Source organism: Paramisgurnus dabryanus, chromosome 24 (assembly GCF_030506205.2).
Source record: "Paramisgurnus dabryanus chromosome 24, PD_genome_1.1, whole genome shotgun sequence".
In the NCBI taxonomy this organism is placed as follows: Eukaryota; Metazoa; Chordata; class Actinopteri; order Cypriniformes; family Cobitidae; genus Paramisgurnus; species Paramisgurnus dabryanus.
The window spans coordinates 25,751,024-25,767,652 of NC_133360.1; the positions used below are offsets into that span (position 1 = coordinate 25,751,024).

The 16,629-nt window shown below is 36.2% G+C and overlaps 1 protein-coding gene across 1 annotated transcript; it reads left to right on the forward strand.

The window, feature by feature from the left end:
* The first annotated feature begins 9,051 nt into the window (after positions 1 to 9,051).
* dusp5 (dual specificity phosphatase 5) lies at positions 9,052 to 15,055 on the forward strand. Its single transcript, XM_065259656.1, has 4 exons — positions 9,052 to 9,529; positions 10,484 to 10,629; positions 11,155 to 11,374; positions 14,327 to 15,055. The coding sequence occupies exons 1-4, from the start codon at positions 9,166 to 9,168 to the stop codon at positions 14,731 to 14,733; spliced, it is 1,137 nt and encodes a 378-aa protein (XP_065115728.1). The 5' UTR covers positions 9,052 to 9,165; the 3' UTR covers positions 14,734 to 15,055.
* Positions 15,056 to 16,629: the final 1,574 nt, after the last annotated feature.

Sequence of the window (16,629 nt, forward strand, 5' to 3'; positions counted from 1 at the left end):
TTTATGCAGGCACTAATATGCACTCTTTTGGGTACAAGGGGTACTTTTTAAAAAGGGTACAGCCCCAGTGACTGCTTTGGCACCTTTTATCTGAGAATGTATGGGGATTGTGACTGCAGTTTCCAAATTGACAAAAGATAGAAATATACTCACCGGTGGATCATATTAGCTATCAAATAACTCAAAATATAGCACACAAGTAATTTTGGCCACTTTTAAAATACTTCTACAGTGTATTATTATGATATTTTTAAAAGGCATACTCTTTCCAAATTCACAAGGTACGGTATGGAACGGCATGATTTAGGAAATGGAAGAAATTTCATTTTTGGGTGAACTAATCCTTCAAAGGCCAAAAATACTCTTTGAAAGTACCTTGACTCCTCCCGTGTGAACACACTGTGGGTTACCATCAATGAAGGATTGTAAATGATTGTTTACAATCCCATTAGGATGTCATAATAAGGGTAGGGTGGAGAAAAGGCCGCTCAGCCCTGGCCTGAAGCGATCTCCCATCACGCTGGACGTAATCCAAATTTCTTTTGATTTTTTGCTCCTGTTTTTAACGCCCCTCTCCCTTCAAAGTCTGTGTGGGAGTCAGAAAGCCAAATCCACTCAGCTAGAATTAAACACTGCAGTGCACAGAAGGACAAAGAGGAAATGAAAGTCAGGTTCACCTACTTCAATCATAATGAGTTACAGTGAACCAAACAAACCCGCCATTGTATACAATAATGGGATTATTAATAAACTAATCTGATTAAATGAAAAGCTACAATGAACATGATTTACAGATGTAAATATAATGTAACCAAAACAAGTATCCATGTTATTTTAAGAACACTTGTCATCACGTTTAAACTTGACAATAGAATCACACTGGATTGAACAATAGGGCTTCTGTTTACATCTAGAAGTGCCACAGGGAAATCCCTGAAACCCTTTCAGCTGAAGGTCTTAAGAGCTGTCGTCATTGGTCTGGAATAGAAGATTATCTTACATACACGTACATTCGGGGGAAGGCGAGAAGAATGCATTTCCGTAAACAGAAGCATGCACTGAAAGCATGAAAACATGAAAGCATGGCAAAAACAGGAATGAGGAACAGACGTTCTGTTTTTAAAATGTTTGAAGTCTGAGATCTAGGACACAGAAAATGTAAAAACTAAAACTGACATGCATTTGAAAAGCTGTTAGTTAAGAACTTTTATATTTATTACAATTACTATTTCTTTGCCAATACGATATTCGAATACTTAGAATGGCTGATACAGATAGTTTTGCTGTTTACTTCTTGTTTCAAATTATTATGTTCTAAAATCCTAGAATTACATTCTGTTGTCATTGTCACCCAATTTAAAATAATCACACACAAGTTCGGATCCGTTTTCTCACCGCTTTTGATTGCCAGGATATAATCTATTGATAATGTTTTAAACAATACATTTTTCCAGATAATAGGAAAATGTGCTTTTATCTGCAGATACTGATTATAGGCCGATATATATCGGTACACCTCAGTTCTGATGTGTTTTCTACTGCTTTTGATTGCCAATATTTAATCTACCGATAATCGGCTGTTTTTAAACAATTCATTTTTCCAGATATTGAGAAAATGTGCTTTTATTTAACGATACCGATTATAGGCCGATATATATCAGGGGATCCGAGTTCAGATGCGTTTTTTCACCGGTTTTGATTGCCAGGATATAATCTACCGATAATCGCTGTTTTAAAACAATGAATTTTTCCAGATAATGGGAAATGTGCTTTTATCTGCCGATACTAATTACAGGCCGATATATCGGGGTATCTGAGTCCGGATGCTTTTCTCACTGCTTTTCATTGCCAGGATATAATCTATTGATAATGTTTTAAACAATACATTTTTCCAGATAATAGGAAAATGTGCTTTTATCTGCAGATACTGATTATAGGCCGATATATATTGGTACACCTCAGTTCTGATGTGTTTTCTACTGCTTTTGATTGCCAATATTTAATCTACCGATAATCGGCTGTTTTTAAACAATTCATTTTTCCAGATATTGAGAAAATGTGCTTTTATTTAACGATACCGATTATAGGCCGATATATATCAGGGGATCCGAGTTCAGATGCGTTTTTTCACCGGTTTTGATTGCCAGGATATAATCTACCGATAATCGCTGTTTTAAAACAATGAATTTTTCCAGATAATGGGAAATGTGCTTTTATCTGCCGATACTAATTACAGGCCGATATATCGTGGTATTTGAGTCCGGATGCGTTTTCTCACTGCTTTTCATTGCCAGGATATAATCTATTGATAATGTTTTAAACAAGAAAAATTTCCAGATAATGGGAAATTTGCTTTTATCTGCAGATACTGATTATAGGCCGATATATATTGGTACACCTCAGTTCGGATGCATTTTTTTACTGCTTTTGATTATTTAATCTACCGATAATCGACTGTTTTTAAACAGTTCATTTTTCCAGATATTGAGAAAATTTGCTTTTATCTGCCGGTACCGATTATAGGCCGGTATATATCAGGGGATCCGAGTTCAGATGCGTTTTTTAACGGTTTTGATTGCCAGGATATAATCTACCGATAATCGCTGTTTTAAAACAATGAATTTTTCCAGATAATGGGAAATGTGCTTTTATCTGCCGATACTAATTACAGGCCGATATATCGGGGTATCTGAGTCCGGATGCGTTTTCTCACTGCTTTTCATTGCCAGGATATAATCTATTGATAATGTTTTAAACAAGAAAATTTTCCAGATAATGGGAAATTTGCTTTTATCTGCAGATACTGATTATAGGTCGATATATATTGGTACACCTCAGTTCGGATGCATTTTTTACTGCTTTTGATTGCCAATATTTAATCTACCGATAATCGACTGTTTTTAAACAGTTAATTTTTCCAGATATTGAGAAAATTTGCTTTTATCTGCCGGTACCGATTATAGGCGGGTATATATCAGGGGATCCGAGTTCAGATGCGTTTTTTTAACGGTTTTGATTGCCAGGATATAATCTACCGATAATCGGCTGTTTTAAAACAATTAATTTTTCCAGATAATGGGAAAATGTGCTTTTATCTGCCGATACAATTATAGGCCGATATATCGGGGTATCCGAGTCCGGATGTGTTTTTCACCTCTTTTGATTGCCAGGATATAATCTACTGATAATCAGCTGTTTTTAAACAATAACGGGAAAATGTGCTTTTATCTGCTGATACCGATTATAGGTCTATATATATAACGGTGCACCATGCGTTTCCACCGCTTTTGATTGCCAGGATGTAATTTACCGATAATCGACTGTTTTTAAACAATTCATTTTTCAGATATTGGGAAAATTACCTTTTATCTGCTGATACCGATTATAGGCCATTAAGTTCAGATGCGTTTCCCATCGCTTTTGATTGCCAGGATATAATCTACTGATAATCGGCTGTTTTTAAACAATCAATTTTTCCAGATAATGGGAAAATTTGCTTTTATCTGCCAATACCGATTATTGTCCGATATTTATCGTGCATTCGAGTTCGGATGCGTTTTTCCACCACTTTTGATTGGCAGGATATAATCTACCGATAATCGGATCGAACAGTAAATTTTTTCCAGATAATGGGACAATTTTTATGCTAATACCAATTATAGGCCGGTATATATTGGTGCATCCCTAATTTATGTTGTGCTTAAAAATGTCAAAAAAGGCAGTCTGCATAAAACCTGTACTATTTGAAGATTTGTAAAGCCATACAATCGGTTTGCTTTAGTAAAAAACATACACTGTAAAAATTATGTCAAATCAACATTTTTATGTTAATTTAACTTAAGAAATTAAGTAGTCAACTTATCACAAGAAAAAAACTTAAAATATACTATTTATTACTATTTTGTTAAATTGATTTGCAAAACCAAGTAGGGTTTTTTTTTACAGTGTACAAAAAATGAGTACAAATATTACACACTAAATTTATGTTGAACATACTGTTATGGTTTTTTTGTCATCTTTGGAGCTTTAATTGGGCTACTTCAAACATAAATTTGCATATAAATCATAAACCATTTCATTTGCATGCTGTCAAAATGATTACAAAATAATTTACACAAGAGCCGAAAATTTGTTAATGGATCATTATCAGGGTCCATCGTATACAAGAAGTGTTGCAAAAGAGAAATTAAATCGAGATTGGAATATTGGGATAATAATCATTGACATTTTTGGGTGAACTGCCCCTTTAAATTTCACTATACATAAAATGCATGTAGTGTGATTACAATGAATGAACAGGACAGTGCTGCACTATTGACCCATTGCATTGCATGCTTACCTTGTGATTCAATTACGTGTAAATCTCTGGAGATTAGATTGAGATGACTGACTCATCTTGCATCCTGAAACTACTTGGTTATCTTGAACGTATGAATATAAACAAGTGTGTCTTTTTGACTAAGTTTATCCAGCTCCGAGGTTTAGCTACGGAGACACTGATGAAAGTTTTCAGAGAGTATTGCAATCTGTCAATCATTCTCAACCCCTCCTCTCTTATAACACATACAGGATGAGAAGCATATTGAGAGGAATACAGTAGCTCGGATTCAAATTTTGTTGAGCTCCCTTCATGTTTAGCTGGCAAACCTGAAAGAAATACAGTAGATACTTCGCGAAAGTTAAAAGCACTTGGCCTATGATCTCCAAATGGGGGTGGAAAACTTCAAAATAGGGCTGCAGCTCCAAAGGGGGCGTGGCCTTAAACAATTAATAGACAGACCGGACACGCCCAGTCCCTAAAAATACCCCGCCCCTTTGGAGGTACCACCCACTTTACAGTTAACACCCCCATTTGGAGATCTCCGGACTGCAGTTTGCCATATATACTTGTTTATAGATTTGATTTCAGTGTTGGTGGCTAAACAACATACCCATAAGTATTAAAATACACAACATGCACAAATGTTCGCAAAATTTGCAATTTTTGATTTTATTCGTAACTAGTTTTACTATGTTTTTAAATAAATGAGTACATTAGTAGTAGCATATGTATCTTATCTGTGTACATAGATGTTATCTAAATATATGACAGGATTAATCCAAATTTAGAGATACGTCTCTTGAAAACAGGGTATAAACTGAATATTTACCACACGTACAGACAACATGAGACGAAAACACAGACGACGTACGCTTTCGACTCTGACCCTGATGTGTTTTTTCATTCAATCCGACAGCGTCTGGAAGCACCTGAAGTCTGGTGCTATTTTTATTGCAGCTCACCAGCGCAGCTTTGTTCTCCTGAATGTGCATTTATCTCTCTCTCTCTTTCTCTCTCTCTCTTTTTCTTTGAGCCCTGCAGCATTGTGACATTCGAATGATCAGTAATACAGTCAGAGGGGTGTGTTGGGTGACTCAGGCCTATATGTGTGTGTGCTTTTTGGAACAAGCTCGGCTTCAAAAAGCACACAAAGTCAACATTATCGGTATATTTTCACATAAATTTAAAGGCTTTAACCAGATGTGATGCAATGTAAAACACGCCATGCCTGAAATAGACATCTTTTTTGCCGAAGGGTATAACGTCGTGTTCCTGGAACGCTTCGGGCTCCGGGCATGCATCCATGAAAGTCTTTTAACGTTTCTCTGTTTTTATATCTCACAGATCGTCAATGTCTGTTATTGATCAGCTAAGAAAACGTAAATCAGCTGATGGTAATATGATGACCAACTATATTTCCGGCACACAGCTGTGGGTTAAGGATTTTTGTCATTGTCCATCATCATTGTTTTCGACATCAATACCATCATCAGTGGGAGTGGTTATACCAGGTGCCCATAATGCGCATCGGTTCGATTAGTGTTAAAGGAATGGTTATGTATGAGTCAACCTCTGTGGGTTTCTTTCTTATGTGAAACACAAAAGTAGTTTCCCAAGCTGCTCTGTGCAAAGTCAAATGGTGACCACAGCTGTCCCTATCCACTTTCATTGCATTAAAGAGCAAGATGGATATCTCATTATGGGTATCACAGAAAAATACATACAAAATATGATTGATGATGTAAAAATAATAACAAAATGATGACATAATAAAATATTAGGGGTACTATACCTTTAAGACTCTTTAGCAAAGAACTACAAAACAAACAGCTTTCCTGTAACATTGTTGGATCCTTCGCCCCAAAGTTTAATGCGTTTGGGAATAATGACGCAAACCAAAAGTGTGCATGTGTGTGAACGGGTTCATCATTTATATATTAAGAAATGTGGTGGTCAGCAAGGAATTTTTGTCAAGAATTCAGGAAACACCTGCATCTGTTTCTAACTCATGTGGGTTTCATTGTGATTGTCCTATCTAACAATGCACATGCATCAGGAAGGCATGCACATTGCGCGCACAAACACACACATACACACACTGGTGATGTGGACAGAATATAGAAGAAAATGACTCATACTGGTAAGAAGAGAGATCAATGAACAGAAAAGCTTATACGATGAGACAAACGTGTACTGTTGAAGTACTATGTTACTGTAATGGAAATGAATGATTATAAATAATATTCATACACTATGATATTTACGTATATGCAATTTTCTAAATATCATGTGCAAAAATCATATCTGGTCCTTGAAGCTTTTGTGTAGGTGTTCCTGTATTAGTAGCATTGTGTTGGCAATGCAAATATTGTCGGTTTTATTCCCTGTGTATTTGTAGTAATACATTTATAAATTAAATAATAAACTATTTTAAAATCAGTTCAATATTTAATATCCACTTGTTCATTCAAATAGCAAAAAGCTGCACATTAAACAGAATAACGTAAGGTCAACCAAATGAAAGCACCTTCAGGGTGCTACACATCTCAGTCAATATTTTTACTAGGGCTGTCAAAAGATTAATTGCGATTAATTGCATACAAAATAAAGGTTTGTGTTTGCATAATATATTTTCATGTGTATTGTGTGTAATTATTATGTATATATAAACACAAAAATCTAAATATAAAATAAATAATATATCTCACTCAGCTATAGGATTATTAGGAACACATGTTCAATTTCTCATTAATGCAATTATCTAATCAACCAATCACATGGCAGTTGCTTCAATGCATTTAGGGGTGTGATCCTGGTCAAGACAATCTCCTGAACTCCAAACTGAATGTCAGAATGGGAAAGAAAGGCATGGTTTTTGGTGCCAGACGGGTTGGTCTGAATATTTCACAATCTGCTCAGTTACTGGGATTTTCATGCACAACCATTTCTAGGGTTTACAAATAATGGTGTGAAAAGGGAAAACCGTCCAGTATGCTGCAGTCCTGTGTGCAAAAATGTCTTGTTGATGCTAGAGGTCAGGGAAGAAATGGGCCGACTGATTCAAGCTGAGCAACTTTGGCTGAAATAACCACTCGTTACAACCGAGGTATGCAGCAAAGCATTTGTGAAGCCACAACACGCACAACCTTGAGGCGGATGGGCTACAACAGCAGAAAACCCCACCGGGCACCACTCATCTCCACTACAAATAGGAAAAAGAGGCTACAATTTGCACAAGCTCACCAAAATTGGACAGTTGAAGACTGGAAAAATGTTGCCTGGTCTGATGAGTCTCGATTTCTGTTGAGACATTCAGATGGTAGAGTCAGAATTTGACGTAAACATAATGAGAACATGGATCCATCATGTCTACCTGAGCATTGTTTCTGACCATGTCCATCCCTTTATGTCCTCTGATGGCTACTTCCAGCAGGATAATGCACCATGTCACAAAGCTAGAATCATTTCAAATTGGTTTCTTGAACATGACAATGAGTTCACTGTACTAAAATGGCCCCCACATTCACCAGATCTCAACCCAATAGAGCATCTTCGGGATGTGGTGGAACGGGAGCTTTGTGCCCTGGATGTGCATCCCACAAATCTCCATCAACTGCAAGATGCTATCCTATCAATATGGAACAACATTTCTAAAGAATGCTTTCAGCACCTTGTTGAATCAACGCCACGTAGAATTAAGGCAGTTCTGAAGGCGAAAGCGTGTCAAACACAGTATTAATATGGTGTTCCTAATAATCCTTTAGGTTAGTGTATATATATATTTTTTGATTGAAAGCCTCTGCCAAGATGTTATGATGCTCGATTTACATGTAGGTAAGAGCAGGCCATGTGTGTTACCCCGACACTGTGATGTCATCAGCTAAGAGATTACACAGGGCCATATGGGAGAAGGCCTGCCACAGTAATCCTGCTCTTCCTGTCCACACTCACTCTCTTCATCTCTGTGGGATGCATTCTGGGAAATGTTCAACCTTCACATGTATTACTCACATAATCTAATGGGGATATCTTTTCATTACATTTAAGCAAGTGAAGTAAACAAGGAACAACAACAAAGACCTGTATATTTCCTTAGACGGTGACTTTAATCGCATTAGTGCTCATGGGATTATCAGCGGATGTAGGACAGGTGGATAAGTAAAGTAAAGTTAATGCTTGACTTGCTGAGTATGACTTACATTTTGTTTTCATTCCATTTTTTAGAATATTCAAGCTCATCCTCAGGAAAATCAACTGTGGTTTTATTATAGTAAACATGTATACAGTATTTACTAGATTATCACTTCACTATAGTTAATACATAGGCATAGTTTTACTGCAAAAATAATGGTTAAACTACACTTCGTGTACAATGGTAATTTCTAAAAATGATAAATTAGAGGTTACTATGGTTTTTACTACAAATACCGTAGTTAAACGTCTGTTATTATTGGAAACCCTGACTAATACTAATAATATTTCAAATGCTTTAATATTTACGTGTTTAAGTGTTTAGAATAAAAAATGATGATAGTAACAAGAAAATCATCTGATTTCTCGAGATCCATGATGAATCGATGATTTAAACGTTCAGTATTTGCGACTACAACGCTTTCAGGGGCGGGTTCAGTCACAAGAACGTGGGCGCGCTCTCGCGTCGCCTTGTCCAAATATGGTTCGTGACGTAACGCGCCGGAGGTTCCATTCATATAAAACGGATCCGACGGAATCCCCTTGGAGGAAATGTAGACTCAGGCGCAACACTCAGGGCTTAGTAGGCATCCTACACCCCTGAAACACGCACATACTAAAGCAGGTCCACTAATTTCACTTTAGTATTCAACATGAAGGTCTCCAGCATAGACTGCAGGCGTCTGAGGAAGATTTTACGGAAGGAGTGTGGACGGTGTTTAATCGTGGACTGTAGATCGTACTTTTCGTTTTCCAGCTCTAGTATCAGAGGATCCGTCAATGTCAACCTTAACTCCGTGGTGGTCCGAAGGTCCCGCGGCGGTCCGGTACCGCTCCAGTTTGTCATTCCGGACGAGAAAGCTCTGTTTCGGCTTCGGGAGGGTAGCATCTCGGCGGTCGTCGCTTTGGATGATCGCACACCTCATTTACAAAAACTGAAAAAAGACAGCATTGCTCATATAGTGATAAATACTTTATCGCATCTGGCGAGTACCGCGAGCATCTGTTTTTTAAAAGGTGAGTGTCAGTCGATTATTATTCGCTTACTTTTTAATGTAACTAGCGGAATAAATGCGGAAGAATTGGTTTTTAATATTTAAATTTTTTATTAGTTACTATTGTATTTGTTTGTAGTGTTGTATTTTAAATCGACCTGAGTCTGTAATTTTGTATTACAAAAAAATATTATTCATGTTCTCATTATTTTTTTAAAGTACATTTAAGTTCTAAAACAAACTAAATTAATATCAAATGCTTTTTTAAGATACAATTATAATAATTATGCTATACAGTTAAAACTACTTGCTTACCATAAATAAAGTAAAAATATACGTGGAAAACAACACTTGTTTATTTACACTGGCTACGTAGTTATAAATATTATATAGCCTACTCTCATAAACTATTAAAATGTTATAACAATAATGTTTTATACTATATATATATATATATATATATATATATATATATATATATATATATATATATATATATATAAAATTATCTTTATTGAGGAAAGGAATAGGATATCTCCGTTGAATATAATTATCATTTGCCATTTGATTTTACTTTCAGTTTGTAAAATATATAGTTTTCGTATTTAGTTTCACATTTCTGACAGGTTTTAAAAAGATAAATTTATGTACGTCAAAGCACGATGAGTCAGAGAGCAGTATGGGAACATATAATATTTATAGCTGTAGGCTACTTTATTGCTTTTCTATATGACAGTGGTGTATTTAAAAGTAAAGGGCTTTATGATGCTATTCATAATATCAGATAAACACATTTTCAATTGGAAATTTTTGAGTAATTCCCCTAAGCTCTCAACACCCTTTTGGTGGGAATCGCGTTTCGCTCTTAACCTGATAAGCTTGAACTCAAACATGACAAGTTCCTGATATACTGAACGACTCAACAATCCTTGACTTTTCCCGACGATTCATAATAACACAGAATTTCCCATTACAGGAGGCTATGAGAACTTCCATTCCCAGTACCCAGAGCTTTGCACTGAAACCAAGTCTGCTGTGAACCTGAGTGAAGATGAAACTGAAAGAAGTGTGAACGGCCACTGTGACAAACTGGGTTCCCACCACAAACCAGACTATGATCAGGTACGAAGAGAAGAAAGCATTCATTGGTTCCTCATTTGAAACCACTTCCACCGAAACCACTTCTTTGTAGCTGTGGGGCTTTCTGCGATAACTCCCCCTCAAAATGTGTTGAAAATACTTTTATGTTACACTCTGGGTTACTTTTCAACCCTGCGTCGGGTCAAAAAGGGACAAACCTAGCCGACAAACAACCTATTTGACCCAACAATGGATTAAGACATCCTAGCATAGATTAAATTACAACCCAACGGGTTTGGTTTGTCCCTTTTTGACCCAACGCTGTTTTATTCTTTCAAAGAAAAAATGTAAACAGATACAGTAAAGATATGACATCCATCTAGCTAACCGTCAGAAACCCCCTCCAAAAGTCCAGGGTATTCAAAGACACCCAATGGTCATCTGAGGGCCTTTTTATCTCTAACCTTTGGTCTGGTATGCATTTTTCATGATAAGGCAGAAAGCACCTGCGCACCGGCTGTTTTATTGTAAGTTTATTGATATCTGTGTATCATTTTGTTTATGCAGGGACGGCCAGTGGAGATCTTGCCTTTTTTGTACCTGGGCAGTGCCTATCACGCCTGCAGACAGGACTATCTCAGTGACCTCGGCATAACAGCGCTGCTGAATGTCTCACGCAGGGACTCCCGTCCAACAAAAGGACAGTACCACTACAAATGGATCCCTGTGGAGGATAGCCATAGGGCAGACATCAGCTCGCACTTCCAGGAGGCCATAGACTTTATCGGTGAGTACTGTTGGTTTTGAATTATGAAGGGAATTTTTTATATATTTCAAAATAATCATCCATTCTCAGAACTGTACACAGACCTATAGATAGTGGATCTTACTTTAGAGCGTTTAAAAATACGTCTTCCCCTGCCTTAATAACGCAGATTTCCAAGCCAAAGTCTTTTTCTAATCCGACTGGATAACACTTGACTTTATTTACACCTACAAATCCCATTCGTCTTTAGGAAATGCTCTTAGTGTCCATCCATTGAAAATAAAACAGATGCCCGTACTGTGAGTCACAGGTCTGTTTATCATAGGTGTGGCCAGTGTGTCACGGATGAGTCGACAGTTAGGTGTAATAGGTTTGTGTGTGTGTCATAAATGGAGGTGATATATGAATTGTACGCTTTTTTGATTGGTTGATTATGTTAACACAGTGATATGACAGTGTGTAAAGCTATTTATGGATGAATCTCGTCATAAAAAGATGTAATAAAAAGATAATATATGTTGAAATGTAAGCCTTTTTATTAACTACAGTTTATTTTTATGCACTGTAAAAAAATCTTTGCTGCCTTAAATTGTTTTTGTTAAATCAACTCTGATTTACAAGTCATTTCAACGTACTATTAATTATCTTGACTAGAGATGACTTGTTATATCTTATGAAATATAGTTCAACTTAATTTTATAAGTTGTAACAACTTATCCCATATCAAGATAAATAATAGCAAGTGGACATGACTTGTGAATCTGAGTTGATTCAAAAAAAAAAAAAATGAAAGGGGACATATCATAAAAATCAGACTTTTCCATGTTTAAGTGCTATAATTGGGTCCCCAGTGCTTCTATCAACCTAGAAAATGTGAAAAAGATCAACCTAGTAACTTAGTTTTGGTAAACCATTCTCTGCAAGCATGTGAAAAAAATAGCTCATTGAAATTTGGCTCCCCTTGTGATGTCAGAAGGGGATAATACCGCCCCATAATCCAGCTGAGTGTCAGGAAATTTCGTTATAGTCACGTAATTTTTTGATTCTTTTTTTGTGATATTATCACGAATTTCCACGTTTTTTCTTGATCGTATAACGAATTCCTGTTTTCGTGTGATCATCACGTATTGGTTACTCAGCTGTTTTGTCCTATTGTCTTACCATTTTTGCTTCGGAGTAGGGTTAGATTTACATAAAATGACATCCCTACCCAAGCCCAACTCTAACCCTAACGCCAGGCGACATATAAAAAACAAATCAGAAAAAATTGTATAAACCAATGTATAAAGTGACATTCTAATGGAAGCACCAAATCTAACCATAAACCGAAACGACAATGGTTTAAAAATAGGAAAAAGCAGTTGAGTAACCAATACGTGATAATCACACGAAAACAGGAATTCGTTATACGATCACGAAAAAACGCGAAAATTCGTGTTATATCACAAAAAAATAATTTAAAAAATACGTAAACTATATCACGAAACCTTGTGAGACTGGGTAGCATAATCTGCACTATCCCATTTAGTGCAGCTCATTTGCATTTAAAAGGACACATTTTTGCTCACACCTACATAGTGGCGATTTTAACTATTTTTAGCGATTTTAAGCTAAAACTTTACATACGTACTTTGGGGACACTAAATTTGACATCTTAAAAAATCTTGTGAAATGTCCCCTTTAAGGCAGCAAAGATTTTTTCCAGTGTGGCAATTAAAGGTATAGTTCACCCAAAAATAAAAATTCGGTCATTATTTACTCACCATCAAGTTTGTTTCAAATCTGTATAAATGTCTAGGTTCTGCTTAACACAAAGGAAGATATTTTAAGCAATGTTTGTAGCCAAACAGTTTTGCAGCACCATTGGCTTCCAGTGTTTTTTCCTACTATGGAAATCAATTGTGCTCCTGCTTCCTGAAGATTGAATATCCTCCTTCGTGTTCACTTTGAAACAACCGGGCGTGTAAATGTTGACAGAAGTTTCATTTTTGGGGAAACTATTTTTTTAACCCAAAGTAATCACCTTTGAGAATATTAGAAATTACAGCAGCTTGTTAGTTAATCCATATTAATAGATAGTACATACATAAGAAAAACAAAATGCATAGCCAAGAAAATGACACAACACATAAATCTGAATAGACCTACAGACCTCATTCTTCCTTATAAACCTTAACCTCGTTTTAGTGAGATTCACCCTCATAAAACACGCTGTTTGACCTCTATTCATGTTTCAATTCCTTAGATATCAACCTGTCATTCAGGAAGAGTGACTCAAGGGTAACATTTTCTTTTACAATTCGCTATATATAGACAGTGTTACGTAAGAGATGCTATCAAGTAATTTGGTCTCTCACGGGGAAGAAATAGAAATGAAAGAAAGAATAATCCATCTAAAGCTTTTTGGGTAATGAGTGTGGGTAATATTTAGGTGCATTAGTGGGTGCGATAGTCATTATGACGCCCACAGCAACGCTCCAGATGGGCTTCAGGCGTGATTCACACCAGCGGGTTTTGTTTTAAAGAGACTGGGCATCTCACACAAACTCACATGCTGAACAATTTCCAGTGTGTGCGTTGCTGAAAGATACAATTTTGGATACGAGCCTGAAATCTACTTTGATAAACGAACAAAGCTTTATGTAATTGTCGGTGCCTTGGTTTTGGAAAAGAAGCAAAAAATGCAGGTTGTGGTTATATATGGTATATGGCCTCCATTTGGACACGTGTGTATGTGTGCAATGGTCATGGCTTTATGAGTCAGGGATGAAAATAAATTTCATTATGATAAAAGAGTCAGAAGGAAATGAATCGCAGAGTGATACTATATGTCAGGTGAACTATGAAAGAACCAGATGATTATATTTCCTCTCATAACAACATAATTTATCCTTTTTTTGGTATTTTTAGTGACTCATGTGCTTATTTATTTCAATAAAGCATTAAATATATATTTATTTTGTCTCCTCACAGAATGTGTGAAAGAAGAAGGTGGTAAAGTGCTGGTACACTGCGAGGCTGGTATCTCTCGCTCTCCCACCATCTGCATGGCGTACATCATGAAAAGCCAACGGTTGCGGTTGGAGCAGGCCTTCGACATCATCCGACAGCAGCGGGCGATCGTCTCCCCCAATGTTAGCTTTATGGGTCAACTACTGCAGTTCGAGTCCGAGGTGGTTTCCTCCACGCCTCCGTCCGCCACTCCCAACGAAACCTCCGGGGCTCAGGAGACCCCCACCTTCTTTAATGGTGACTTCACAATCAAAAGCGAGAGCTTCGAGTCTTCGGTTTTCACCTTCCCTACCTCTTTCCTGTCGCCAATGCCCATCCAACCACCAGTTCACCAGTTTAAATTGAGTCCAATAACTGCACTGCCTTAAACGGGCCGCCCGACTCACCGCAGTCTTCGAGTACTTGAAAAAACAAAGGACAGAATAAAACAACGGACTACCACAGGGAATAAAACTCTTACGTTTTGTTTTTTAATGTGAAAACGGTCATGAACGAAAGTGTTTGCTTTATGATTTTGTTTGCCTTAGAAAATCACTGCACAATGGTTACACTGCAATAACTGCCTTAGCTCGATGATGTACTGCTTATGAACAGCTCCTAGCTGGGCAAATTAAATTATTATTAATTTTTTAACAGTTTCTTTTTTTATGAATTGTGAATCTGTTAATAAATGTTTTTACAGAAACATGAGAGTTTGTGGTTGTAACTTTTTTTATTAAGGGTTCGTGCAGAATATTTGCATGCAAATCTAAGCTTTCGGGTAAATAATCAAAAATAAATTTCACAATAAAAGTATAAAACACTATCAATTAAAATTAGCCTTACATTTATAAATATTTTCTATTTAATGGTTGCTCCTAAACACAATTGAGGAATTGGCGTTCCTTTCAAAAGTAGGGGAGAGTGGGTTAAGTTGTCACACTGTTCATAACTTATAATTAAAATCAAATAACCAGTTTGTGTGACTTCTATAGTCAACTTTGTGTTCACATGTGGTCAAGATCGGGTTTGTTAGGTATAAATGTTAAAAATATTATTTTACACAAAATAGAGGAGACAATAACGTGTCTTTTGATACTTTAGCTGAAGGTTATTTTGTGTTTACCACGGTTTTACTACAGTAACCATGTTTTTTGTTTTAATTGTAGTAAAACCATGGTAAATTTCCGTAACCCTGCTTAAAAAAAAAAACAATAAAACCATTACAGAAAATTCAAATGGTTTCCATTAAAATACCAATAGGAACCATTAGCTTTTACCATTAAAACCACTACACTGTAGTGTGTTTTGGGCCATATTCCATTAGAACCAATACATAGAACCAATACATACCATTAGAGACCAACAAGGACCAATATACTGTAGTGTGTTTTGGGCCATATTTCATAAGAACCAATAAAATTTCCAATAAAACCAATACAATTTCTGTGATGGTGATTATTGTTTTTTGTTTTGTTTTTTTTTAGCAGGGAAGGGATCTGTTTCAGGTTTCACACTGTTCGTACTTAACCAAGGGTAAACCCCCATTTCAACCTTACTATTGTAAATCATATAGTATACAATAATATTATTTTATGTGGTGTGTGCATAAGCAACAAATAACAAAGTATAAACCGTAACTTACAGTAATTTACCGCTGTACATTTTATTATTATTTATTTGTATGAAAACAGTATAAACCATGCTACAATGTAGCCTATACTGTTCAAAAGTTTAGGGTCAAGATAGCACAGTATTGTTCTTCACAGGTTCCACATAAGGGAGGTTTGGCACTAAAATGGTTCCCCTAGGATTACGAGTGCTACTTAGCAGCACCATTGTAATAATACACTCATCAAAATTATGAAATTATGTTAAATGATTATGTAATTATGTTCAATTAAAATCCAAGAATAAAATGTCACTGTAGTGTCCTGCAGGTTTGTCATGTATGACTCCTACAGGACTAGTGATGAAGTACAATCACACAGGACATGCTTACAGGCCTATATAATAAATCACTGTCCTTTAAGATTTTTATTCTGTCGTAAAGGATTCCAGTAGGACTTTTTTGTAAGGGTCAACCATTTTTTTTTTTTGTGGTATTTATATTAACTGCAAGGAATTTATATAATTAAAATACTTATTATAATACTGCCATAACACTTGCATAGTACATTAAATTAAAAATGAAAAACATGAAAGATAGGGAATGATCTTTTAAATCACACATAATTCACTATTAAGAGATTTTGCACAGCCACACCGTCACCGACCGTCGGTAT

Excerpts from the sequence above, each read along its gene's own strand:
- dusp5 (XM_065259656.1), top strand. The coding sequence starts at position 9,166 with ATGAAGGTCTCCAGCATAGACTGCAGGCGTCTGAGGAAGATTTTACGG. Across the intron at positions 9,530-10,483 it reads GAGCATCTGTTTTTTAAAAG|GAGGCTATGAGAACTTCCAT; the intron begins GTGAGTGTCAGT and ends TTCCCATTACAG. Across the intron at positions 10,630-11,154 it reads ACAAACCAGACTATGATCAG|GGACGGCCAGTGGAGATCTT; the intron begins GTACGAAGAGAA and ends TTGTTTATGCAG.